Here is a 27,060-nt window from a genome sequence, read left to right as displayed (position 1 = left end):
CTCAGGGGAATGACAATCCTGGTTGGGTGAGACTAAGCATATGCTAAGGACCCTCTTTGTTTTAGGTTTGTATCTGACCCTTTCCCAAGAAGATCCACACCTGGGCAGGAACCATCCTTTAGTATCCATTGGAAGCAGCCCTTTCTCTTACACCTTAGCCTCTAGCTATGATTTCTTTCCCAAGCTTGATTGTATCCTGTCAGTGTATTGAACACTCCCATTTTCTTTGTAACTATAGTGATGTCAATCATCTTTTCCTGCCCCTGGACCCCCCCAATAGTATAGAGGTTCCCCAAATTCTTTTGTTCCTCAGAGTTGTCATCTAGCATTGTGGCACTCCCAGGGATAACATCCCCAGAGTCCAGGGTTTGCACCCTGAAAAGGTTGTGGCGCTGAACTCTGAGTAAAGGACCAAATATTGGATTTATCCCTATCCTGATTAAAGACTTGGTTTTTCTGACTATTTAATAGTTCTGTGTTATTTCCAAGTTAACAACTGTTAGTCAGAAAAGCCACTCTAATTAAGGAAAGGGGTACAGTGCTGAGTTAGATCTCCACACTGAGCTGTGTGCCAGAGTCCGAGGACTGTACTCAGGACCTTGACCCCCGGGAATCGCCAACTTCCCTAGATTGGAGCCATTAAAGTGGGGAAGCTTAAATACCTTTCTAGGGGAACATGGGTCCTGTGGATGAGAGGGACAGTTGATTGACTTTACAATGGTAACAAAGGAAAATGGGGAGTTCCAGACAGGAATGACTGTTTGGGGCTGGTGCTTTACGATGGACACAAAAGGGAAAGATCCATTGGGACAAAAGAGATACTCAAAACCTGCTGGGATTCTCCATCCCCCCCTAAACTATTTTAAGGTCTATTGTCAGTCTGAGACTAGTGAAGCTGGACTTTCCCTCAGAGAGGAACTCTCAAGAGACAAAGTCAAAAGTGGGGCTTTCACCTTTAAACTAAGTAAACTGGGGGGGGGGGGTTGTCATTGAATGTTTCTGGGCAAGTTTGGGGGTTTCTAGATTCCACACTGACAGCTCAATGGTCAAAGCAGAGGAATTAGAATACTCCTTGTTCTCCATTGCCACTTCTAGGTTATCCAACCTCCATCACTCTGAAACCTCTCTGCCTTTGAGTCCAGGCTATTCATATCTACCACAAATCCTGGTTAGGATCTACCATCAACAAAATTCTGGCAGTTATTTTCTACAAATCCCCCCTCCCTTAAAGTCATTCCCCTTCTTTGCTCAATGAATTCAATACCCGGCTCTTAATTTTTCTCTCCTCCCCAACTCCTGCCCTCATCTTAGTTGACTTTGACCGGAAAAAAATACAGAACTATTAAATAGTCAAAATCACTCTTTTAATCAGGGGCAAAAAGGGGTTCAGCACTAGTAGACAACCGAGCTGCCCACCACACTGCACAGGGTCCCAGGATTAACTCTGGCTGCTCTGGTCACTGATCCCTGAGAATGCCAAAAGTGGGAGAATGACTATTCTGAGGAGCCAATAAAGTTGGGGAGCTTAAATACCTTTCTAGATGACCTGGGGGCTTAGAGAGGGACAGTTGATTGACTTTACAATGGTAAGAAAGGAAAAGGAGGAGTTCCAGACAGGAATAATAGTGAGTGGCTGATGCTTTACAATGGACACAAAAAGGAAAGGTCCAGCCCAGGGCTGGGCCACCTTGGTAAAGGACTTTAGCCTAGGGGGAGAAACCATTGGGACAAAAGAGATACTTAACCTCTGATGGGATTAGCTATTTCCACCCAAACTACCTGGATGTCTACGGTTAGCCTGAGTCCAGTGAAGTAGGACCTTCCTTCAGGGGGAAAACTCTCCTGTGACAAGGTCATTTCTACCTCCAAACTAAATAAATTGGGGACTTCTAAATTCCGCATTGACATCTTCAACACATATATTGATTTAAATACCCTAACCAGTGTTAACCTGGCAAAAAACACAGTACTAAAATAGTCAGAAAAACCAAGTCTTTAATCAGGAAAGAGATAGTATTCAATATTTCGGCTGCCACACAGAGCCAAAAGCTCTGACACTCTGGGAACAGTATCTTAGAGAGGATCACCATGCTAGACGACTGAAGAACAATAGAATTTGGAGAACTTACATACCATTTGGGGAATCAAGGACAGGGAAGTATGATTGATTGACATTACCTAGGCTACAAGGAAAGGAGAGATCCAACCTACACTGACAGGATGCAAACTGGCTTGGAAAAGAAACCAAAGTCAGAGTCTGGGGTATACTTACTATAGATACTCCAGATAGGATCCAAGACTTGTCAAGTACTAGAATCCACCTAAGGCAAATGTGTTTTTGTCCTACTGGGAGAAGGGTGGAGGGGTGGGGTAATCTTTACTTAGATATCAATAACTTGAGAATAACACACCGATTTCTCACTCCAAACAGCAAAAATCAAAAGGACAGAAGAAACCCAAAATAAATACCAGGAAGCTAACTTCATGGGAGTGAGAAGGGGAGGCAGGGAGGTCACTGGCATCTAGTAACATGGTCCATTTTGTAGGGGGATTTCTGAAAGTCTGGAGAACAGCTCAGTGGTATCTTTCTAGTTCTGATAGTTTTCTTTCTTTTCTTTTCTTTTTTTAATAAAACCCTTACCTTCTGTCTTGGAGTCAATACTATGTATTGGTTCCAAGGCAGAAGAGTGGTAAAGGCTAGGCAATGAGGGTCAAGTGACTTGCCCAGGGTCACACAGCTGGGAAGTGTCTGAGGCCAGATTTGAACCTAGGACCTCCTGTCTCTAGGGCTGGTTCTCAATCCACTGAGCTACCCAGCTGCCCCCCTGATAGTTTTCTTTTAAATCTTTTTCCTATTGACATTGTTTTCCTGGTTCTGCTTACTTGGCTCAGCTAACAGAGTATCAAGAGAGGAATTCGAACCCACTGACTTTTGGCAGCCAAGTCACACAGCTGACTCTTAAATTCTTCCTCTCGATTCATTAACTCCTTCCTACTTGACTCACCAAACTGATCTTATTCTACCTAAAATTTTTATCTAGAGAATCTTCCTTTATACTGTCCCTGTGAAACTGACAAAAAATAAATTAATGCTTCTAGGCAGCTAGGTGGCGCAGAGCCCTGGAATAGGAAAGGCCTAAATTCAAATCCCACCTCAGCTTCTCTGCAAATTACTTAATCCTGTTTGCCTCAGTTCCTCATCTGTAAAATTAGATGGAAAAGGAAATGGCAAACCACTTCAGTACCTTTGACAAGAAAACCCCAAAGTGGGTCTTGAAGAGTTGGACATAACTGAAAACAGTTAAACAAAAGACTACAATATACTTTAAAAATTAATTTCTATTGGCAAAATGCCCCATAATAGATTATTAATTACTCTCCCCAGGTCTTCTGTTACCTGTTCACTCACTCCATATAGTCATACACTTTACCTTCTCACATATTTGCCAGTCAACAAACACTTATACATATACATACTTATACATACAACAAACACTACAATATGCCAGGCACTGTGCAAAGCTCTGGCGGGCACACTTTTATGTCTCCATTGTCCTCACTTTCCACTATTTTCTATCGCTATTCCCAAATATCCTTATACTTTAAAAAAATCATATTTGATGCTCTGTGGTATTCCATTTCTTTGAAAAGCTTTGAAGCTGAGGCACATGCAGGGTGGTTCAGTGGCTTGGAGCACTAGCCCACAAATCCGAGGGTAACTTCACCTGCGGTGACAAACCCTTCCAACCTCATTCCCCTAAATGAGCAGCACCCAGGGTCAACTTGGCTATTATATATCCTCACTCGGCCAGAAGGGTGTCGGCTCGGGCCGTCAGAACAAAAAGAAGGGCTACAGTGTTGGGTTTCGTCTGTTAACTGGCCGACTGAGAGCGAAGGAAAAAACCCAAAAGGCCATGGGAGTTACTGATAGGAGGGGAGGGACTACAGGAGGTGGAGGAACTGGGAGTGGGATGTGGCTTTGGTTCAGGTAGGAGGGGGAACGAGAAGGCAAAAGGGGGAAAGAGGGGAGGGGAGGAGGGAAAGGAGGAAAAAAAGGGAGGAGAGGAGGGAATTGGAGGAGGAGTAAGAACCTAGAGAAAAGGGAAGATGGACTAGGAGAGGAGGGGGCAAAAGGAGGAGGGGGAAGGGGGATTCAGAGAAGGAGGTGGAGGCAGCGGCAGCGGCAGCGGCGCTGTCCAGTATTCCTGTGCTGGGTCGTTGCTGCTGGCAGAGTTCCCCGAGGAGTCCGACATGCATCCCAGCGTTCGGGTGTTCGCGATGCTGCTCTGGCTATTCCTATTACATCAGATGGGGCTCCCCACGCCGCTTTCAGGGAGCCCCCTGGCGGTTTCGGAGCCGCTTCCCGAAGTCTTGAAGCTCAACCTGCGCACTGAAGTCACGGTGCAGGAGGTGAGCCCGGCTTTCCTCTCCATTACCATCGATGCCAACCTGGCTACAGATCCCAGATATATCATCTTTTTGGGGTAAGTTGATGGCATTCACCGGGCCCTTCTCTGAATACTGTTTATTTCCCCTTGTTTCCTACCTCCTTTCCCTTCCCTATTCATGAATACTGTCCACTGCTCTCCCCATTTTTCTTTTTCAGTCAGCAATTTTCTTCTCCAGTCAAGTTTCTATGCACTTTCTAACTACATTTATTGTCCTTGGCAAGATCTTGAACTCTGAATTTCTCTGAATTGTCTTTGGCAAGATCTCGAACTCTGAATTTTTTAATCAGGAGGCAGCTGTACTACAACAGGGGTTCTAAATGTGGGTCTCTGGATAGACTTCAGGAGGTCTGTAAGAGGGAATAAAAAAATTACCTCTTTATTTTTACTACTGACTAACTGAAAATTGGTAAGTTGGTATTTTCCTCAATTATTTAAAAATCTTACCATTTCACTCTCTCACTCTGTCTCAAAAAAAGTTGAAGGCCAGAATAGGCATTGGTTATTCTCAGTGCCTACCACTATGCTTTGCATAAGAGATTCTTCTTTTTTCATTAATTCATTTAGAATATTCCATGGTTACTGTTCTTTCCCTCCCCTCCTATAGCCAACCAGCAATTCCACTGGGTTTTACCTGTATCATTAATCAAGACCTATTTCCACATACTTAATATTGGCAATAGACTGAAGAGATTCTTCTTAATACATAATGTAAATGGGGACTTTCCAAGTGAGTTCTTGGGGAAAGGGTTCACTCAACAGTCTAAAATCAAAGTCCTTATCTTTCTGTAAAAACCCTCCCTTTCCTATTTTTAACCATTGTCATCTTATCAATTCTTATCAATTAATCTTATCAATTCTAAGACAAAAGGACAAAAGCTTGGCAAACAGGATTAAGTGACTTGCCCAGGGTCACACAGCTAGGAGGTTTTCTGAGGCCATACTTGAATAGATACTTATAGTTCCAGCCCTGTACTCTAGTCACTATGTTACATAGCTAGTCCTTTTCCTATTGTTATTAAAGATATCTAAACCTTTAGTCACCCATACTTGACTTTAAATTCTCTCACATCCAATCTGTTGTCAAGTCCTGTCTTTATAACTCCTTTATAGCCTCTCCAGCTTGCTTCTTCTCTTACACTGCCACCATGTCCCCCAGAGCTTTGCTCTATGAGGTTATCAGGCTTTGCCTTCTATAACTTCACACTTGGACTATTATAGTAGCTTGTTGATGGAGGAGGGTCTCTCCCCACTCCACTACCAAAGTAATCTTCCTAAAAGGAGGGGCAGAGGAGAGAATAAAAATTTATAAAGTGCCTGTTTTGTGCTGTACACTGTGGTAAGTACTTTTACAAATATTGATTTAATTAATGATCTTTGTCACCCTCCCAAGCCTTTCCAACTTCTAAAAGATCTGATGCTTTCCTATTCCCTCAAGGATCAGCTATAAGGTACAATTGGCTTTTTAAAGCCCTTCATAACATTATTCCTTCCTACCCACCTTTCCAGTCTTGTTATACCTTACTCCTTTCCATGTGCTCAGTGATCCAGTGACAGTGGTCTCTTTGCTTTTTCCCATCCCACCTCTACCTTTTCAGTGGCCAACCCCAAATCTTGGAAAGCTTAATCTATTCATGCCTCTCCTGGAATCCCTAACTCCCTTCAAGTCTAAGCTAAAATCTCTTAGCAGAAAGAATATTCAGGGGAAGAGGGTGTCTAAGACTGAAGAGAAGGAAAGAGGATTGAGAAAGATTTGACCACTTTGAAGAGAGGAGTTTTTGGAAGAATGATGAGGTTGGAAGCGAGAAAGAAAGCAAAGGATTTAGAAGAGTGAGAGGCAAGGAAGAGGAAGCATTGGTTTGTAGCTGTGTTTTTCAGGCAATTTCATTCTGAAAGGGAAGAGAAATATCCAGATGGCCAAATAGATCAAGTGAAAGGGTATCTGAGGATGGGTTTGTTTGTAGGTATTGGGGAAACAGCCAATGTATAGACATTGACAATTAGTGAGAAAATAATTATAATAGAAAGAGCATGGAGAAGGATTTGCTTTTGGCAAGGAGAAGGGTTATTACCCTTTTGTGAGAAACAGGGATGAAGGAAGAAAAGTGAATGATAGGGGACAAGAGGGAACTCTACTTGTGAATATGTCATTTTTTGTTAGTGATATGAGACAAGATTCTTTTTCTTGAGAGGGTGAAGAGGGGACCCATGGAAAGTACAGATAAAAAGATTTTGAACAGCCACTGGTATGTGGGATATTGAACTAAATCTATAGTGGATCCAATTGGTATGACTTCTTTAATGATTTAGCAGCTTGGGAATAGGAGAGAATGCAACAAAGACAGTGGGAGTATTCTAGGATTGGGGGTTGGCAAGGTAAGGTCAGCAATATAGTAAGAGGGCAAGGAAGTTAAATGTATAGGATGTGGTCCCAGGGACCAAGATAGGGAAGAAAAAAAGTATAGCAAGGGCAAAAGTGATGGATGGCCTAGGAAAGAAGTAAGGGGGGGTGGAGGACTGGAAGCTATTGTGAGAAAGGAAGAACAGTTAGGGACCTTGGGGCAAAGGGAAAGATAGGAGGCTAAGAGATTATGATGAGTTTTGAAGTTCATGCTTTATTTTATGGCTGATAGCGAAGATCAAGGGTATGACTATCTGCAGCTGAGGGGAAATGAAATGAAAGAGGAAATTTAAGGTATGCATGGCACTTTACAATAATATCTCAAGTTGTCCTCCCAACAATCCTAGGAGGTAGGTGTTATAATTATCCTTATTTCACAGTTGAAGAAACTGAGGTAGACAGAGGGAAGTGATAATTCAGGTCTGTACTCCAGATCCAGCTATCCAGATGTATCCAGATACATCAAACCACCTAGCTATCTCCACTGACCAGAGATGTCTTGCAGTTAGTCATTTTGTTGAGACAATACTTCAAAGTGAATAGAACAGACTTTAAGACAAAAAACAAAAAACAGGGCAAGACAAAGACTAGGGTCTTGGATAATAATGGTGGCAAGTTACTGAATTACTCTAGAATTCAGTTTCCTCATTTGTAAAAGAAAATAAACTAATTTTTATTTTTTATTTTTAAGTTACTTTGGGGGCAACTGGATGGAAGACTGGATAGAGAACCGGGATTCAAATCTGGACTCAAGATACTTTCTAGCTCTGTAACCCCATTTGCCTAGCCCTTACTACTCTTCTGCCTTGGAATCAATATTTAGTGTCAATTCTAAGATTTTTATTCTGAACTTAAACAAAATATACATTTGCATATATACCAAAGAACATAAAATTAAGGATTGAGCATGAAGCTTCTTATTATTTATAGCTTGCATTTCTTTGTAAGTTGTATGTTTAGATGGCAGAGTAGATAGAGTGCTGGGCCTGGAGTCAGGAAGACCCGAGTTCAAATGTGACCTCAGACATGACCTGAATTCAAATGTGACCTCAGACATTTACTAGTAAGTCTCTTAACCCTGTTTACCTCAGTACCTCATCTGGAGCTAAAGAAGGAAATAGCAAACTAGTCCCAGCTGCTCACTCCTTCTTTATTTTCAAGCTCTCTAAATGTTAGCTATTAATCCTTCTCTGGATGCTGGGAATGCCACCAGATCTGGAGAAAAGAATGGAAATGATCTACTGTGACTTTTTTTAATTTGGAAATTTTTATTTAGTTAATTTAGAATATTTCCATGGTTACAAGATTCATGTTCTTTCCCTCCCCTCCCTTAGCCTGCATGCAATTCTACTGGATTTTACATGTGTCATTGATCAAGACCTATTTCGATATTATTGATATTTGCTGGGGTGATCATTTATCAAACCATGTGATCATGCAGTAGTTTTTCTTCTGTCTTTCTACTCCCATAGTTCTTTCTCTGGATATGGATAGCCTTCTTTCTCATAAGTCCCTAATTGTCCTGGATCATTGCACTGCTGTTAGTAGAGAAGTCCATTGCCTTCTATTGTACCACAGTGCACAATGTCTCTATAATGTTCTCCTGGTTCTGCTCCTCTCACTCTGCATCAATTCCTGGAGGTCGATCCCGTTTACATGGAATTCCTCCAGCTCATTATTCCTTTTAGCACAACATTATTCCATCACCAACAGATACCACCATTTGTTCAACCATTCCCCAATAGAAGAGCATCCCCTCATTTTCCAATTTTCTTCCATCATAAAGAGTACAGCTGTGAATATTTTTGTACACATCTTTTTCCTTATTGATCTCTTTGGGGTATAAATCCAGCAGTGGTATGGCTGGATCAAAGGACAGAAAGTCTTTGGGCATAGTTCCTAATTGCCATCCATAATGGTTGGATCAGTTCACAACTCCACCAGCATTGCATTTTAATGGCCCAATTTTGCCACATCCTCTCATTACTTTCCTTTGCTATCATGTTAGCTAATCTGCTAGGTCTGGGGTAGTACCTCAGAGTTGTCTTGATTTGCATTTCTCTAATTATGAAGATTTAGTACACTTTTTCATGTGCTTATTGATTTTTTTTGAGTTTTAATTTCTTTTATCTGAAAATTGCCTATACATGTCCCTTGCCCATTTATCAATTGTAGAATGGCTTGATTTTTATTATTATTGATTTATTTCCTTACATATTTTGAGTAATTAGACCTTTGTCAGAGTTTTTTGTTATAAAGATTTTTTTGTTGCTTCCCTTCTAATTTTGGTTGCATTGTTTTTGTTTGTACAAAGTCTTTTTAATTTAATGTAGTCAAAATTATTTTACATTTGTAATTTTTTCTAACTCTTGCTTGATCTTAAAATCTTTTCCTTTATCAAATATCTAACAAGTATACTATTCTGTGTTCACCTAATTTACTTAGTTTCCTTCTTTATGTTATATTTATATAAATCATTCACCCATCCTGAATTTATCTGGTGTAGGGTGTAAGATGTTGATCCAAACCTAATCTCTCCATACTATTTTCCAATTTTCCCAGCATTTTTTGTCAAATCTACTGTGACTTTCAGTTGAGGGTCTTATCATTAACTTTCAGGTCCTTGTACCATAAAGAAAGATAATCCCCAATCTACATGTGCAAACAATTTATTTGCACACAGGTTTATAGAGGAAGGAAACAAGCATTTATTTAAAGCATTTATTAAATGGCACTGTATTAAGTGATTTATAATATCCCACTTAATCCTCATAACAACACTAGGGTGGTACCTAGATTCTCTATAGATAAGGAAAAGCAAACCAGTTATATGACTTAGGGTCACACAGCTAATAAATTTCTGAGGCCAGATTTAAACTCCTCTTCCTGACTACAGCTCCACTTCTGGATATATTGCCATTGCCATCATTTTTCCTTCCCTCCAAAAGAGTCCACACCCTCCCTAGTAATAAGTATTTTGGGAGCAGCTGGGTGGCCAGGCCCAAAGATTGAAGGTCCTGGTTTGAAATCTGGCCTCAGACACTTCCTAGCTGTGTGACCCTGGGCAAAGCATTTAATCCCCATTGCCTACCCCTTACCACTCTTAACAACTAAAAACAAACCCACTAGATTTTCTCAGTGAAAATGTACTTTTTACTAATTTGATGAAACCTTGTTTCTTAGTTCTCAAAGACTTCGAACCTTAGCCAGTGGCTTATCTCCTGCCTACTTGAGATTCGGTGGCACCAAGACGGACTTCATGCTCTTTGACCCAAAGAAGGAATCAACCTTTGAGGAAAGCAGTTACTGGGAATCTCAAAACAACCCAGGTGATTTTTTTCTAAAAAAAATCCTTACTTTCCATCTTAGAATCAATTTCATGTACCAGTAAAGCCTAAGCAATGGAGGTTAAATGACTTGCCCAGGATCACACAGCTAAGAAGTATCTGGGGTTAGATTTGAACTGAGGACATCCTAACTTTAAGCTTGGCTCTCAATTCACTCAGCCACCTAGCTGCTCCCAGACAAGTGATTTTTTATTTTAAAAGATCTTGTTTTTCAACATATATCTTCTTGAGTTAGTCCTGTGTTTGCCTTTGGTTTGCTTTGGTTTTGTATCATTTTGAGAAACAAGGACATTCTGGGTGCACTAATACATTTAAGAGAAATATTTAAAAAATTTTTATAGGTTCATTTAAGTACTTTCCCCTTTTTTCCAATAAGTTGCTAGGAAGATTGGGAACATGGGAAGTGTGGCCAGCTATGAGGAGGTAAGGATTAATATATCAAAAAGATTTTAATTTTTAAAATTTTATTAGTCTTTTTCCATTAGTCACACATTTAAAATACTCCTGGTTACAAACAATAAAATTCTCTTAAATACACTTATTACTTTAAATAAGAAAATATGCCTTTTACTTATCAAGAAACCCTAAGCATTCTCTTTGCTAATATTAGTGGCATTATTCATGTTGTTCTTTTTTTTTTCTTTTTTTTTTCATGTTGTTCTTAAAACATCCTTTTTGCTCCCAGGGATCTGGGCTAGTAGCCAAGGGACTAGACTATGCAGCTTTGATGACAGGAAGTTATCTGAATGTCAGCTATTTCTAGCTGCACATGACTTTAGGCAGCTGGTGGCTCAGTAAACAGAGACCTGGGCTTTGAGTCTGTAAGACCCGAGTTCAGATCTCACCTTGACATATATTTACTATGTGAACCTGGACAAGTCACTTCACCTTTGTTTGCCTCAGTCTCCTTAACTAGATAATGGACATAATTATAGCACCTACTATTCAGGGTTGTTATAAGGACAGACTTCAAATAGGATAATGCTTGTAAAAAGTACCAGGCACATAGCAGTCACTATATATGCATGCTTGTTCTATTCTCCCCTTTTCTGATGTGATAAGTGTCACAATCTAATGAGGATTTAAGGAGGACTCCTTCATACTGTTCATTTTGCCCTCTTTGACAACAAGTTATATACAGACTTTTTTTACTCTTCAGAAATGTTTTATTTTTTCCCAATTACATGTGAAAACAATGTACCTTCTTTAAAAGGTCAGCCTTCCTCACATTATCACTTTTCTCCCATCTCCACTGTCACTCTTCCATAGGATCCAATAGAGCACAGTCACATGCAAACCTAGAATTTTGTAATGTGTTTCTTTTGTGGGGGAAAAAAGGTAGAGGAGTGGATCAAACCCTGGCCTTGGCATCTTGAGTTTGAATTTTGCCCCTGGCACTTGCTAACTCAGAGTTCACCTAGGCAAGTTACTTTAACCACCTCCTGTAAAATGGGAATGATAACAGCACTTGCTTGGGGGAATTTTGTGAATCATGTTACTATAAGCTTTCCAGTCATTTCTGACTCTTTATTTTGGTGTTTTCTTTTTATAGGTCCTAAAATGGGGGCCCCTAGATGACTCCGTGTATAAGAGAGTCAGGCATGAAGACAGGAAGTCTCCTGGGTTCAAATCTGGCCTCAGATACTTCCTAGCTGGGTGACCCTGGGCAAGTTACTTAACTGTCATGCCTAGCCCTTACCACTCTTCTGCCTTGGAACTAATAGTAGCAATTCTAAGACAGAAGGTAAGGGTTTAAAAAAGAAAAAGACACTGGGATGGTTTGCCACATTTTACAGATGAGATGAATAGGTTAGGCCATTTGCCCAGGGACACAGAGCTAGGAAGTATCTGAAGCCAGATTTGAACTCCGGTCCTCCTGAGTCCAGGTCTGCTGTTTTGTCCACTCTACCACCGATCTGCCCCCAATTTAATTAGTTTTTTTTAAATTATTGGGTTTTTATTGATATACCGAGTCCCCTCTTAGAAACTCCCTTCAGCAGGGTAACTTAACCTTGACTTGCCCGATGCTACATAATTGGTAAAGGGTAGAATTTAAACTCAGGTCTTCTTAACTCCATGGCCATGTTGCCTCCCAGTTAATCACAATTTCATTGTGTGATAAGAAGAGCTAGGATGTTTATGATGCATTTTACATAGTATCACATTTGATCTTTACAACCCTATAAAATAGGAAGGAAATAAGCACTTATTAAGCACCTACTACATACCACACATGTGCTTAAGAGTGCTACAAGATTATCTCATTTGATCCTCACAACAACCCTGGAAAGTAGGCTCTTTTTGTCTCCTTTTATAATGGAAAAAACTAAGGAAAATACAAGTTAAGAGACTCGATCTAAGGTCATACAGGTTGGTTTCTAAAACACAGGTCTAAAACTGGATTTGAACTCGTGCCCACTATTCCATCTACTGTGCCACCTACTTGCTTCAATAGGGGATATCATCATTATTCCCCTTTTTAAAATTTTACTTATTTTTATTTAATTTAGAATATTTTTCCATGGTTACAAGATTCATGTTCTTTCCCTTCCCTCCCACCAATCCCCTCCTGTAGCACAACTCCACTGGGTTCAATAAAATAAAATAGGTTCAAGACCTATTTCCATGTTGTTGTTTGCACTAGGGTGATTATTTAGAGTCTACATCCCCAGTCATGTCCCCCTTGACGACCCATGTGATCAAGCAGTTGTTTTTCTTCTGGGATTCTACTCGCACAGTTCTTTCTCTGGATGTGGATAGCATTCATTCTCATAAGTCCTTCCTAATTGTCCTGGATCATTGCATTGCTGCTAGTAGAGAAGTCCATTATGTTCTATTGTACCAGAGTGTATCAGTCTCTGTGTACAATGTTCTCCTGGTTCTCCTTTCGCTCTGCCTCACTTCCTGGAGGTTGTTCCAGTCCCCATGGAATTCCTCCACTTTATTATTCCTTTGAGCACAATAGTATTCCTTTTTTTTTAATTTTTTTTAAATTTTATAGTATTTTATTTGATCATTTCCATGCATTTTTCATTAAAGACAAAGATCATTTTCTTTTCCTCCCTCCCACCCCCCGTGGCTGACGTGTGATTCCACTGGTATCATATGTGTTCTTGACTTGAACCCATTGCCATGTTGTTAGTATTTGCATCAGAGTGTTCGCTCCGAGTCTTTCCTCTGTCATGTCCCCTCAGCCATTGTAGTCAGGCAGTTGCTTTTCCTTGGTGTTTCTATTCCCTCAGTTTGTCCTCTGCTTTTGGATAGTGTTTTTTTCTCCTTGATCCCTGCAGATTGTGCAGGGACATTACACCACCACTAATGGAGAAGTCCATTACGTTCGATTATACCACAGTGTATTAGTCTCTGTGTACAATGTTCTCCTGGTTCTGCTCCTCTCGCTCTGCATCACTTCCTGGAGGTTGTTCCAGTCTCCATGGAACTTCTCCACTTTATTATTCCTTTGAGCACAATAGTACTCCATCACCAACATATACCACAATTTGTTCAGCCATTCCCCAATTGATGGGCATCCCCTCATTTTCCAATTTTTGGCCACCACAAAGAGCACAGCTATGAATATTCTTGGACAAGTCTTTTTCCTTATTATCTTTTTGGCATCCTTTTTTAATAGATGAAGAAACTGAGGGCAAGTGACTTACCCTCAGGCAAATAGCTAGTATGTATCTGAGACAGGATTCATGACTTGATTCTTTCTGATTACAAGTCTGGTCTTCTAGCAAACACTAGGATCTGAAAATAGTAGCTGAAAATAATCAGAAATAGTATCTGAAAAGTCTCTAAATTAACTCAAGGCATTTCCTTCTACTGCAGATTCTTGTAATTTGGGTCCTATCCCTCATGAGGTGAAGCAGCAGTTACAATTGGAATGGCCCATTCAAGAAGTGCGACTCCTCAAAGAACAACATGAGAAGAAATACAATATTTGCACATTCACAAGTAAGAGCTGCAGGTGGTTGGTAGGGTAATCTGATCTCAGGAGTACTCTTAGGCAACCAGCATGGCAGAACACTAATTGTTATTCTAGAATTCCCAGTTGTTCCTCACCTCTAGATTTCCTTGGATGGCCCTTGGGAGTTGTTGGGAAATCAAGGGGGATGAGCTAGTGTGCTGACTAATGGACTTCACTGGGTAAGTCAAAGAGATTGAAGAGTCTTAGATAAAACCAGAAATGTTCTCTTACTAAACTGCTTTCTTCTTTCCGCCATTAATACAGTTTTCTTAGCAAAGATATTGGAGTGGTTTGTCATTTGTCATTTCCTTCTCCAGTGGATTGAGGCAAATAGAGCCTAAGTGACTTGCCCAGGGTGGCAAAGCTAGTGTGAGACCAGATTTAAACCTGTCTTCCTAACTAGGCCAGCAGCCTCAAGTTATAACTAGCATAATAAATGACAATAGTAGAACCTCTGAAAAAAAGTGATTTGTCCATATTCAAGATAGAATCTTTATAATGTATCATTTTAGTTTGAGATGCTTATCTCCACAATAGAAGTCTCAATTCATATAAAATTCAAAGAATTACTAAGGATTGGTCTTTGAATTCAAATAGTTTTGGAGCATCCAACATTTTTATTAAAACTAGTGTCAGAGTGTCAGAGGCCATATTTTTTAACTCAGGTTCTCCAGTTCTAGACCTAGTGGTTCTATACCCTGTGCCACCCAGCTACCCCAAAGTTGTTCTTTACAGTGTTATCCTTCAGTGAAATATGTTCTTTCATTCATATAACTACTTTCTTTCATTCATATAACTACTTCAATTCATATCATCTAATATTCTCTGCCATAATCTCTTTCCATTACATCCACATTTCACAGATTGTTCAGCCATTCTCCAATTGATGAGCACTGGCCCGCTTAGGCTAGAATCTAGTCTTTCCCTTCTTCCCTTTATGAATTTGATATATTTCTCCATGGTCTTTCTGGGCCACAGTTTCCTCATTTGTAAGATGAAGGATGGGACTAGATGGTCTTCCAAAATATTGTTATCCCTGGAATCCATGCCATGGGGTGATTATTAAAAATAAAACGGTGATTTCAGATTACAGATAAATTAATTACCTTATACATTCTAGAGAATCTTTTTTAATGAGATATTAATGTTTCAGACTGGGAAGAGTATATCTTCCTGAAAACAACAGCATCACTAATTCTGGGCTGTTCAGGCTGTTCAGACTGGATCCACAATAACCCCAAATGAGTATTAATCTTTATAAAAGGAGTATGTTTTAATTATGTTGCTATCTATATAATGCTTTGGATTTTTTCTGTTTTTGAATTCTCCCTAAAATGAAGGAGCTGACTTACTGCTGCTGCCATGGTTTTTCTATACTTTTTTCTTTACTTGCAAGGTCCATTTCCGTTTTTCTTTAGGAGTTGGAGAACAGGAATTATCTACCTACTTGAGTATGTGGCAAAGATGGTACTTGAACTCATCTTTAGGACCCCCCCCCCCCCCCCAATTTTTTAGAATATTAGATATATCCTGGGAGGTCTGGAAGTTCCACTAACATAGCCAAGAAAACAAAAACATGACTACAACAAAACACTCTGTTGGGTTCTTGCTATTGGTGAGCTCCAAATCTGTCTTGGGTATTTAATTATCAGTATTAGAAAAACTCCTTATAATGGGATTTTACTTACAGAATAATACCAGGGTGTGGATTCTGATCAGCCTCCCTTTGGATGGTATTTTTCCAGTTCTCTAATCTTGTTAGTAACAATTATTTGTGTCCTAGTTCCATGAGTTGTTTTTTTTTTTTAAACCATAGCATCTACTACTTAGTATTGGTTCTGAGGCAGAAGAGCAGTAAGGGCTGGGCAAGGAGGGTTAAGTGATTTGCCCAGGACTTTCTAACCTCTGAGTCCCCTAACTGCCCTGTCCCTTCCTCACTCAGCTGAAGAGACTTTCTGCCCAATCTGAAACTTTACTGCCATAGTATTGTTTACTTGAAAACAGGTAGAAAACAGATTAGTTTTTGGAGTGGAAGGGCATCTGGGCCTGTGATTGTGGGAAGTGTGGGAAACTCCAGAGTGTATTCACCCTCCACCAAGGCTGATGCTCTGCTTAGAGAATTCCATGGAGGCCCCCCCAGTCAAGGTAAAGTGAGTTGTTTGTGAAGGCCTGGCACATAGTAGACATTGAATAAATGTTTATTGATTAATTGATGTCAGAGACTGAACTAGAACCAAGTGCTTCCTGCCTTCAACCATCTCTCCACTCTGTCATGCTGCTGCCTTGATGAATGACTGATCCAAAAATGAAACCTTGATGTTTTTACAAATTTATGAATGCCAAATTCAGATATTTAGAAACATCTGGATTTAGCTAAAATTTTAAAACTCATTTATTCGACACATTTCCTTATTTAGGCATCTGCTCACCATGTTATTGAAGCAAGTAGATATTTCGATTCTATTTACAGGGTTGTTGTGAAGCCACAGCCTGGGATGGCAGGGCTTCAGTTAGCCCAGAGAGCCTTTTTCTTTGGACATTTGGGTGGAGCTCAAATCAGTTGACCATTAGAACAGGAACTGCCTGTGTCAGTACATTTATTTCCCCAAGATGACAGAACACTGGACAGCAGGATAGGAGCTCATTTCAGACCAGATATGACCTTGGGTGTGTCTGCCCTCAGGGGGATTCTTGTGTTAGAACAATGGTGATTGGAGTTAATAATCATTGTATTGAGGTGACTATGGAGGAAGTAGTAAATAGACAGCTAACCTTAAAGCCAGGAAGATCAGATCCTGCCTCTGACACATCCTGGTTATGTTTCCCTTTATAAGCCACTTAGATAATTGCTGACCCAATTTGCAAAGGGAGTTTCCTTACCCTCTAATGAAAACACAATCCAGTCCTTAACCCTATGGTTGGACCTTGGGATGTAAAGACTGGAAGATCCAAGTTCAAATCTGAGGCCAAAGTTGAATTCAGGTCTTACTAAATTCACAGATCTCCTTAAATTGACCCACAAAGCACTAAAGGAACACTAGTGTGAGAACTTGTGAACTTAATGCCACTGCCTCTCAAATTCTTTATCTGTGAAACCACTGAGTTGTAACAAATCATTTTTAAAGTTGTATCCTGTTCAAAAATTCCATCTTCTCCCTTTATTGAGAAAGCAAAAAAGAGAAACCCATTATAAACATAGTCAAGCAAGATAAATTCTTACATTCATTTATTTTTGGAGCATAGCTCTTTGTGAGTTCATTTGGGATTTTCTTGGCAAAGACATGGGAATAATTTGCCATTTCTTTAGCTCATTTTGTATATGAAGAAACTGGCACACAGAGTTGAGTGTCCAGAGTCACATAGGTAGTAGTATCTGAGGCCAGATTTGAACTTGGGAAAATGGAGTCTTCCTGACTCCAACCCTGGAACTATTCATTATATCATCATTCTTTTCTTAGACATGTTTAAAATGTATGTATCAGTGATGGCGAACCTTTTAGAGATGCCCACCTACTCCCACCCCAGACTATACCAAGTGCCAGGCATGCCCTGTGCGTGCGCATACAAACACACACACACACACACACACACACACACACACACACACACACACAGGGGAGGGAAGAACGAACCGCTTCCATTGGGCTGTTGGACAGAAGGGTGGGTCAAGTGAGGAATGTCCTCTGTGAGAGGAGAGAAGGGGAGGGGAGTGGCCCTGCCCCCTGTGAGCTGCCCACCTTACCAGCTGTGTGTTCCCATTAGTCTGCTGGGTAGAAGGGTGGGGGGTGCAAAATTTCATCTGACACAGTGGAGAGAGGGAGGGGAGCAGCTCCTCCTGAGTCCCTCTTCCTTTCAAGTAACAAATGTGGGGAGCTATGTGCCATTTTTGGCACCCATGCCATAGGTTTGCTATCGTGATACATATACTTCAGTTTATATTGGATCTATCACCACTATCTGGAGGGTAGGTAACATGTTCCATAACAAGTACTCTGGAATTATAATTGATATAGTAAGCAGATTTCCCAAGTCTTTTAAATTGTTTTCTCTTTCTAGCATTGTTATTATGTGAATTGTTCTACTTTCTGCTTCCCTTTTTTTTTTGTATAAGTTTGTATAAGTCTTCTCAAATTCACTGAAATCCTTTTCATCATTTTTTAACAGCACAATAATATTCTGTTGTATTCATATACCATAACTTGTTCAGCCATTCCATAGTTGTTCCCCATAAATTGTATTCTTTGCTGCCACAAAAAAAAGTTTTATGCATGAAATTATTTCCCTCTTTCCTAGGTTGATCTAGAGAGTATAAATTTAGCAGTGTCATCACTGGATTAAAGGAGTATACACAATTAATAGGTTTTGGGGGGTTGTTCCAATTTGCTTTCTGGAATGGAACTGATATATAGTTCCACCAAAAGTTTGAGTTTACTTGTTTCCCCATGGAAACATGTCATTTTCTTTTTATTGGTCAGCTTGGTTAATATGTTTATGAAGTATCTCTGAATTGTTTTAAATTGCATGTCTTAATTATTTGTGATTTATAGCATTTTCTATAAGCTATTGATAGCTAGAATTTAAACTCCTGAAATCTGCCTCTATATCTTTTGACCATTTCTCAATTTGGAAATGGTTTTAGTTCTTATACATTTAAATCAGTTCCCTTATATCTTAGAAATGAGACTTTACCAGAGAAACTCATTGTAAAGATTCTCCCCTCTCCACTTTCCTGCTTCTCTTCTAATTTTAGCCACATTGGTTTTACTTGTACATAAACTTTAAAATTTTTTTATTTCAGAATTATCTATCATGTGTATTATGCTTATTTATTGTCTCTCTTTGGTCCTGAAATGTTCTCCTTCATATCATAGATCATAGGTAATTTCTCCTATGCTCCTTAAATTTTTTTTTATGTCACCCTTTTATGTCCAAATTATGTTCCCATTTGGAACTTAACTTGGTATACAGGGTAAGATGTTGGTCTATGCCTAGTTTCTGCCAAACTACTGTCTAAATTGCCCGGCAGTTTTTCTTGAAGACTATAAAGTCTTGTCCCAATAAATTAGATAAAATCTTTGGGTTTTCCAAACACTAGGGTCCTGTGTACTTCTGTTTTGTATACCTAATCTGTTCTAATTCAACCTCTCTTCCTTACACCATACCAATTGTTTTGATTATAGGTTTGTGGAATTTTTTTTATATTAGATACTAATAGGCAGTAACATTACTTTTTTTACTAATTCCCTTAAGATTCTTGATCTTTTATTTCTCTACATGAATTTGGTTGTTATTTCTAGTTCAATAAAATAATTTTTTGCAAAGCAAAAGTAAACTAAAGCTAAGTAAGTTAGGTAATGTCACTTTTTATTATATTGATGACCTAACCAAAAGTAATATTTGTCCAGTTACTTCAATCTATACTTATTTGTATAAAGAATATTTTATAATTTCACCACAAAATTCTTGGGTGTCTTGACAGACTTCTAAGAAATGAAAAGTCCTCTTCCTGCTGGGTTTTGTTGGTAATAGAAAGAAATGTTGATTTATGTGGATCGAATTTGAAGTTCATCTATTTTGCTAAGAATTTCAGTTTTATTGGCATAAAATCGGAGGAAATAGATCCTAATAATTTTCCATTGGTTGTGAATTTATCCTTTCTTTGTATACTGTTAATTTGGGGGGGGTGCGAAAAACTGGGGAAATAGATCCTAATAATTTTTTTAATTCCTTTTTCATTGGCTGTGAATTTGTCCTTTTGATACTGTTAATGTTTTTTATTCTATAACTTTTATTAGAGACATTTTATTTTAAAGATGTTTTAAATTATATTATAATCTTATAATTTGTATTTTTATGATTATATGAATATAATATATTATAATTGCATTAAATTCTTATTTTTTAATGAAAAATCTGCTTTCTCTCTCCCACTCCAACTCCTTCCAACCCAAATGAAAATGAAAGACAAAACCTTCATTACAAATATGTCCTCAAACAAAATAGATATACACACTGGCCATGTCCAGAAAAAATCGTCTCATTCTGGATTCTGAATCCTTTATCTGTCAAGAGATGAATAACATTTTTAATGTAGAGAGGGGTCTGTGTATACTGTTTCTTGTTGTGTGACTCAAAGGGAGACAGAATAGCTCTAGTTTTTTCTCCCCCACCTATCTGCTCCCTTAAATATTAGTCTAGATTGGATTCCGTCTAACTTCTGATCACTTTTTTTTTAAACCCTTATCTTCTGTCTTGGAGTCAATACTGTGTATTGGTTCCAAGGCAGAAGAGTGGTAAGGGCTAAGGAATGAGGGTTAAGTGACTTGCCTGGGGTCACACAGCTGGGAAGTGTTTGAGGACGGATTTGAACCTAGGACCTCCCATCTCTAGGCCTGACTCTCAATCCACTGAGCTACCCAGCCCCTCCCCTCCCCCCCCACCTTTGTCTTGAGAGGGAAGGGAGACCTTCTAAGCCTTGACCCCTCTCCCAAATACTAGTTCCCCAATGAACTACTGTAGGCTTCCCTTGATCCCTGGATTTCTCCCCTTGTCCACTATAGGCTTCAGGTGAGGCTGAAGGCTAGAGGAATCTGTTCTGTTATTGGGGTCAGTGCTCCATGACTACTCCTGGCTTTTGATCTTGTTTATTGCTTAGTATACAGGTAATGCCTTCAAGTCCTTTTCAACACCCCTATTCATAGGTCTTCTCATCAGTGACTCTGGATCTATGACCATGAACTGGGTTGTGAGTAACAGAGCTTCCAGTTGGTTTCTTGCATCTTGCTTCCCTGAACTACCTACCCTGATACTCTTGGTTCATGAGCACTAGAAAGTTCCATGTGACAAGCTCCTGACCAACCTTGTCTCCAATGACTGGGCTTTCCTATCCGCAGTGACTCACTAGAAGTTTTTTCTTGAGTTTCCAATCTGGTTTCAGTCTGGTGCATTATCTAGTTCATTGTGGAGGGGGCATGGTGGAGGAACTGGGCTGTTCTCCAAGGTACTCTGCTATCTCAGCTCATTTCCCAAGTGGTCTTTTCAAAACTTAATAATTATAATTCCTTGATAGACTGCAGACATTATGGAAGTAAGAGACACATGGAACACCTAGAAAACAACAAACGACCCCGTAGATTAGTTTCAGCTTTTCGGCCTTTTTCATCATTAAGGTCGGGTCTTCACACCTATAGTTACTCAGGTAATTCAGGCAAACCTTTTTCTTCCCCTCAAACTCTGGAAGAAATGCTAGGGAATGAGGTGGAATGGGTTTGTTTGTCTTTAATGATTTATATACTAAAATAGTTATCTGGGTAGTTTTGTATGTTTTAGAACAGAAACTGGAAACAGTGATATATGTTAAGTGTTAATATATGTTAACATTCATGCATAATAGCTCTGGTTTTGAGCATACCCCCCAAAAAACTATACTATCACCACCTCTATGAACCAACTATAATAAAGTAAATGGTTAATTACTTTAATATTTTGTGATGCACCATTATTCTACATGAGAGTCTTTGGTGTTGAGTACTTCAGGTCAAAAAAAAAAGCCTTTGTCTAGAAATCTAAATATATTACATTTACCTCATTTATTGCCCTATTCCAAATCCAAAATAATGTAGAGGTGTTTAGGTTGTCAAGAGGAATTGTGATTGTTTCATCTTATTGCATTTAACTGGATAAGATGCTCAATAGCAAGGCAAACTGAGGCCTTTTAATATCGAGGCCAGAGGTTTGGGGTGCCTTCACAGTCCTATAGATAGGCTATAGCATCTGGAGAAGATGGAAATGTATTAACCACTCCAATGTGTTCCTTTTCTTATAAGCAAGTATTACCACTTATTAGGACTAATTCAAAAGAGTTGGTGATAAAATGGGAATAAGGCTATATGTAGAGGACATCTTCAGGTTCTTTTTACCCTAATAGCCTAATAATTCACTATTAAATTATGTTTTGATACAGAAAGCACAGTGGATATGCTGTACAGTTTTGCCCAGTGTTCAGGGTTGGACCTGATCTTTGGCATCAATGCCTTACTAAGGAAAAGAAATTTGCAATGGGACAGCTCAAATGCCAAGTTGTTCTTGGATTACTGTACCTCCAAGAAGTATAACATGTCCTGGGAACTCGGCAATGGTAAGTACACTGAGGGTATTTCTTTGATTAGAGTGCATAAAATACAATACTGTGCATTGGTTCCAAGGCAGAAGAATGGTAAGGGCTGGACAATGGGGATTGAGTGACTTGCCCAGGGTCACACAGTGTGATAGAGATGTGAAGAGAGAGGGGTTTTGCAGGGCTTGTGGACTAAGATGCAAGAACCAGGGTTCCAACGGAATGTTCCCAGTTGGTGGCAGTTTGAGCTGACAGGGGGGAGGAAATCTGACTGGAAGTCACTCTCTTTCCCTGGAGGTTTGAACCTGGATGAAAGACCTTTGTGAGGCTGACTTTTTTGGGGTTTCTCTGGCTCTGAGCAGTTGAAGTTGACACTGAGAAGAAAAACTTGGCTTTTGGGACTTGGTCTTTGTCTCTGTCTCTTTGGCTCTGAGCAAATGGAAGCTGACCAGGGGGAGAAGCTTTTGAGTTGGGAGTTGAGCTGGCCAGGAAAAAACTTAGAGACTTTGAATTTTGGTTTTCTTTGGGGTTGAGGCTGAGAAAGGAGAATAGCCAGGCTGGATTTGTGAAGAAGAAAGAAGATTTTGAACTGCTATTGTCCTCCATCTCCCTAACTGTCTCAGAATCACAGTTTGTGACTGGAATACCTTTCTAAAATTATCCCTATAGTTTAGGGAAATCCTCATCCCTCTTACCTCAGTTTCCCATCCTGTTATCCCAATAAACCCCTTGACTGAGAAATCAACTAGAGTATCTTTATAGTTCACTCAGGAGGGAGGGGAGAAGCAAAGGCTTCAAGAAGATTTGGGAGGTGAGGGAGGCAAAAGGGAGAGGTTGGTTAAGGGAGGGAGTGAGGGAGGAAGGGGGTTAGGAAATAGGTTGATCCTTCAGCCATCAGTAGGGATCAGTAGGCAGACCCCAGAGCATTCCTTATAAGCATTTCCCCCGTGTACCAGTATCCCTGTGTGGTGGCATCCCTCAGCATTTCTCATTCCTACCTCCATTATAAATAAGCAGCCTCAAGTTCCTATAGGCAGCCCTCTCTAGACACAGCCAGCCAGAGAACAGTTTATCCTCTCTATTTCAACAAGTAATAGTTTTCCTACAGTTTATTCTTATATTTCAACAGCTGGGAAGTATCTGAGGCCAGTTTTGACCTCCCATCTCCAGAGCTGGCTATTAATCCACTGAACCATCTAGCTGCTCCTGATCAGGGAGTACTTTTAGTAAAATATAGCATGTTTTCCTTGATTGTGATAATAGCCTGAACTTAGAGCTGTTTAAAGTTTGCAAAGTGCTTTATAAATTTTATCCCCACAACAACACTGGGAGGAAGGTGCTATTTTTGTGTCCATTTTATAGATAAGGAAACTGGCAGTCAGTGGTAACTTAGGCCAGTAACTTCTGTATCTCATATTTTTAGCAAGTTCCTTTGGTTTTCAGTCACTTGAAACTAGCATGCAATAACATTTTTAAGTAGACAGTTTACATTCATTCTTCCATCTCCTTTTCTCCCCACACATCTACTCCCTACCTCACCATCCAGCATCTGAAAACCTGGTATTATTCCATCCTGTGAACTATGTTGAGGGGTCCTTAGTATGAACTCATCCTTCCCTTAGGGCCAGACAGCATCCCATTCTTTATTTCTCACCTCCAAAAGGGCTCTGATCTTTTCTAGGTAATTAATAAAGTGTTTCTAGATATTAAGTGAATAGTTAGCTTTCCTGTTATAGGCCCAGTCTCATTCAGACAAGTTTGGTTCTTGAATTTGAAATTGGAACAAAATGAGACTTACAAATGAGTTCATACAAAAGAATGTTTACTTAGTTATAGCAGGGAAATGGTATTCAGCAAAAATACATCTGTTTCTAGCCTGTTTCCCATGCTGATCTGCCTGAGGAAGTTGCTACTGATTCCTTGGGCTGGCTTTTTGCACCTAGATTGCTTCTTGCTTCCCTGATAGTTTTCATCCTATACTTCTTTTCTCTGATAAACTCCTTGAAAAAGCTTTCAGTACTACATATCTGTTTCCTTTCTCCTCACTCTTCTAAATCCATGACACTCTAGCTTCCAACCTCATCATTTAGCTGAACTTGCCCTCTCCAAAGTCATCAATAATCTCCTGTTTAGCAAAATCTCAGTCCTTGACATCCCTGTTGATATACTTTGGATAGTTAACTTTAGATATAACACTGCTGATTACCTTATACTAGGTCCTCCTGGTTTTTTTTTCTCTCTGGTAATATTACCCTCTTTGGTTCTCCCTTTACCCATGAGACTACCCCCTCCTAATTTGGATCTTCACTTAAGATTAGCCCACTAACTGATTTGTGTCTCCAGATCCTTATCCTGGGTCATCTGACTTCTTTTTTTTCTATACTTTCATAACATCTGCAACTGTGAGTTTAATGGTCATCCTTCAGATAATTCCAACATCTATTTATCCAGCCCTCATCTCTTCTGGGCTCCAAACCCATGTCTCCAACTGCACTTTGGATATTTCAAAATAGACAGCCCATGTCCACCTAAAACTCAGCATATCCAAAAAACAGAACTAGTGTCTCTCCTTTGTTCCTCTTTTATGCCTTATTTAAAAAAAAAAGAAAAGAAAAAGAAAGCTTTTCTAACAAATATTCAAAGTCAAGAAAAACAAGATCCCATAATGGTTATGATCAAAAATATCTTTTTAAACATGTCTTTTTTTTCCGTTTGTTACATTAAAATTCCCCAGGTATCTCCCACCCTCCCTCCCCTCTCTGCACTAGAGCAAGCATTATTCAACAACAAAAACATATTTATGTGTGTGTGTGTACACACTATTTCTTGCTGTGTTTTTTTTTTATCAGTTTCTCTGGAGGTACATATGCACAAGTCATTCTTCAAGTAATTACTTCTGTTCTCTTGTTTCTAGCTTCACTTTCATTGTGATGATGATGATGATGCTTCATATCACTTGGTTCACCTGCATGTCTTTCCATGTTTTTAAGAAATTAATCTGCTTGAGGACAGCTAGATGGCTCAATGAATTGAGGGCTTATGTATGGTAAAGAAAAATTGGCCAGCTTTGTTTCTTAGTCACAATCATATCACAACTTGTTCAGTCATTCCTTAATTGATGGATATCCCCTCTGTTTTCCAACTTCCTGCCACTACAAAGAGCAGCTATAAATATTTTAGAATATATAAATATTTTCATTTTCCCCTGATCACCTTGGGAAAAGGGGATGGCCATCATATGGGGAATGATTGAAAAAATTATGATATGTGAATGTGAAGGAATTCTGCAGGAAAGAATGAAAAGGATAGTTTCACAAAAGCCTGGGAAGACTTCTATAAACTGATATAAAAGAAAGTGAGCTCTGAGAACCAAGAGGAAAAATAACAAAAACAAATAAGATTGGAAGACTTAGGAAATCTTATCAGTATAATGACCAGAAGAATGTTGACATACGCTACCCCAAATTCTCCAGCCCTGTGACTACTCTTAAATTATGAACCTTCAATCAATCAACTCAATTTTTTCTCTATTGTGGATGGAAAACATGAACTCCACAGAGGTTACACTTTTAAGAAGTTTACATATTTTTAATAGTACCTTTTAAACTCAAATTGATTTCCATTTGAGGGAAATAGGCAAACCCTTCTCCCCACTTTCCCCTAACTTTACAGTGAATTTCAAAGGTAGGAAATGTTTTCTTTGTAGTTCCAATTAGCCTTTTTGCTTTGTTAAAGATTATCATCTCCTTTAGATTCTAGAAATTCTCTTATCTTTAGGGAAGATAAATATTTCAGAGATGAGAGGTTATATATGGAGAATTGTTTTTTTTCAGAACCTAACAGTTTTAGGAAGAAGTCTGGCATTTATATTGAAGGATCCCAACTAGGAAAAGACTTCATTAAATTGCATTCACTTCTAAAAACATATGATTTAAATGCAAAACTCTTTGGACCTGATATTAGTCAACTAAGGAAGACCAGTGGGGAGCTACTAAGAAGGTAAGTAAAGGGTTTTTTTCTTTTTTTCATCTAAAAAAAAGGAAAAGTGCAACCATTTCTCTTTAAGATTGCAAAGTAATTATAAGTATTATCTCATTTGTTCCTCTCAACAACCCTGGGAAAGGAAGTGCTATTAGTATCTCCATTTTGTAAATGAAGAAACTGAAGCAAATAGAGGGTAAGTGATTTTCCCAGGGTCACACAGGTAGTAAGGGTATGAGGTCATATTTGAACTCAGGGCTTTATAACTTCAAGTCCTATGCTCTATGCTCTATACCACTTAGCTGCCTTGATAATTCTAAGAATGTCCTAGATTCTTATTTCCAGATTTAATAGCCAGCCAGCCAACTTAGGTTTGTTAATAAATATCATTGGAGTTCAAATCCAGCGTTTCCATATGAGGGTGGAAAAAAGATATAATGATGGCTATTTGTTCCTAGCTTCCTGAATGTCGGGGGAGGAGTAATTGATGCAGTCACATGGCACCAGTAAGTATGTTTTCTACTATTAAAGAATGATTACTAGTCATCTCAAGGTCTCTGCTTTTTTATCCTATATTTCATATAGAAAATGATGCTGCTACACTTATTAAGCACCTTCTCTCTGCATTTCCTATGCTAAGCACTAGGGATACTTGAGTATCCCTCCATGAATCTGCCATGGTAGCTGTATCCATTGTATTAGAGGCTTTTCTCTTTTCCTTTTTTTATTTCATGGGGACCTAGTGCAACTTCGCTTAAGAGGAATATGAAGATAATAAACCTCAAGGGTGTGCAAAG

The 27,060-nt window shown here is 39.2% G+C and overlaps 1 protein-coding gene across 1 annotated transcript in view; it reads left to right on the top strand.

The window, feature by feature from the left end:
* Nucleotides 1-4,055: 4,055 nt before the first annotated feature.
* Nucleotides 4,056-27,060, top strand: part of HPSE (heparanase) — a 39,469-nt gene continuing 16,464 nt past the window's right edge. The window contains exons 1-6 of the mRNA XM_001376848.5: nucleotides 4,056-4,484; nucleotides 10,033-10,178; nucleotides 14,028-14,153; nucleotides 22,130-22,303; nucleotides 26,116-26,281; nucleotides 26,722-26,769. Of these exons, the coding sequence (XP_001376885.2) occupies nucleotides 4,252-4,484; nucleotides 10,033-10,178; nucleotides 14,028-14,153; nucleotides 22,130-22,303; nucleotides 26,116-26,281; nucleotides 26,722-26,769 (893 nt within the window). The 5' untranslated portion in view covers nucleotides 4,056-4,251. The remainder of the gene's footprint in view (nucleotides 4,485-10,032; nucleotides 10,179-14,027; nucleotides 14,154-22,129; nucleotides 22,304-26,115; nucleotides 26,282-26,721; nucleotides 26,770-27,060) is intronic.

This window comes from Monodelphis domestica, chromosome 6 (genome assembly GCF_027887165.1).
Source record: "Monodelphis domestica isolate mMonDom1 chromosome 6, mMonDom1.pri, whole genome shotgun sequence".
Classification (NCBI taxonomy): domain Eukaryota; kingdom Metazoa; phylum Chordata; class Mammalia; order Didelphimorphia; family Didelphidae; genus Monodelphis; species Monodelphis domestica.
The sequence above is the reverse complement of the archived record's forward strand: the minus strand, read 5'-3'. Positions and strand labels throughout refer to the sequence as shown.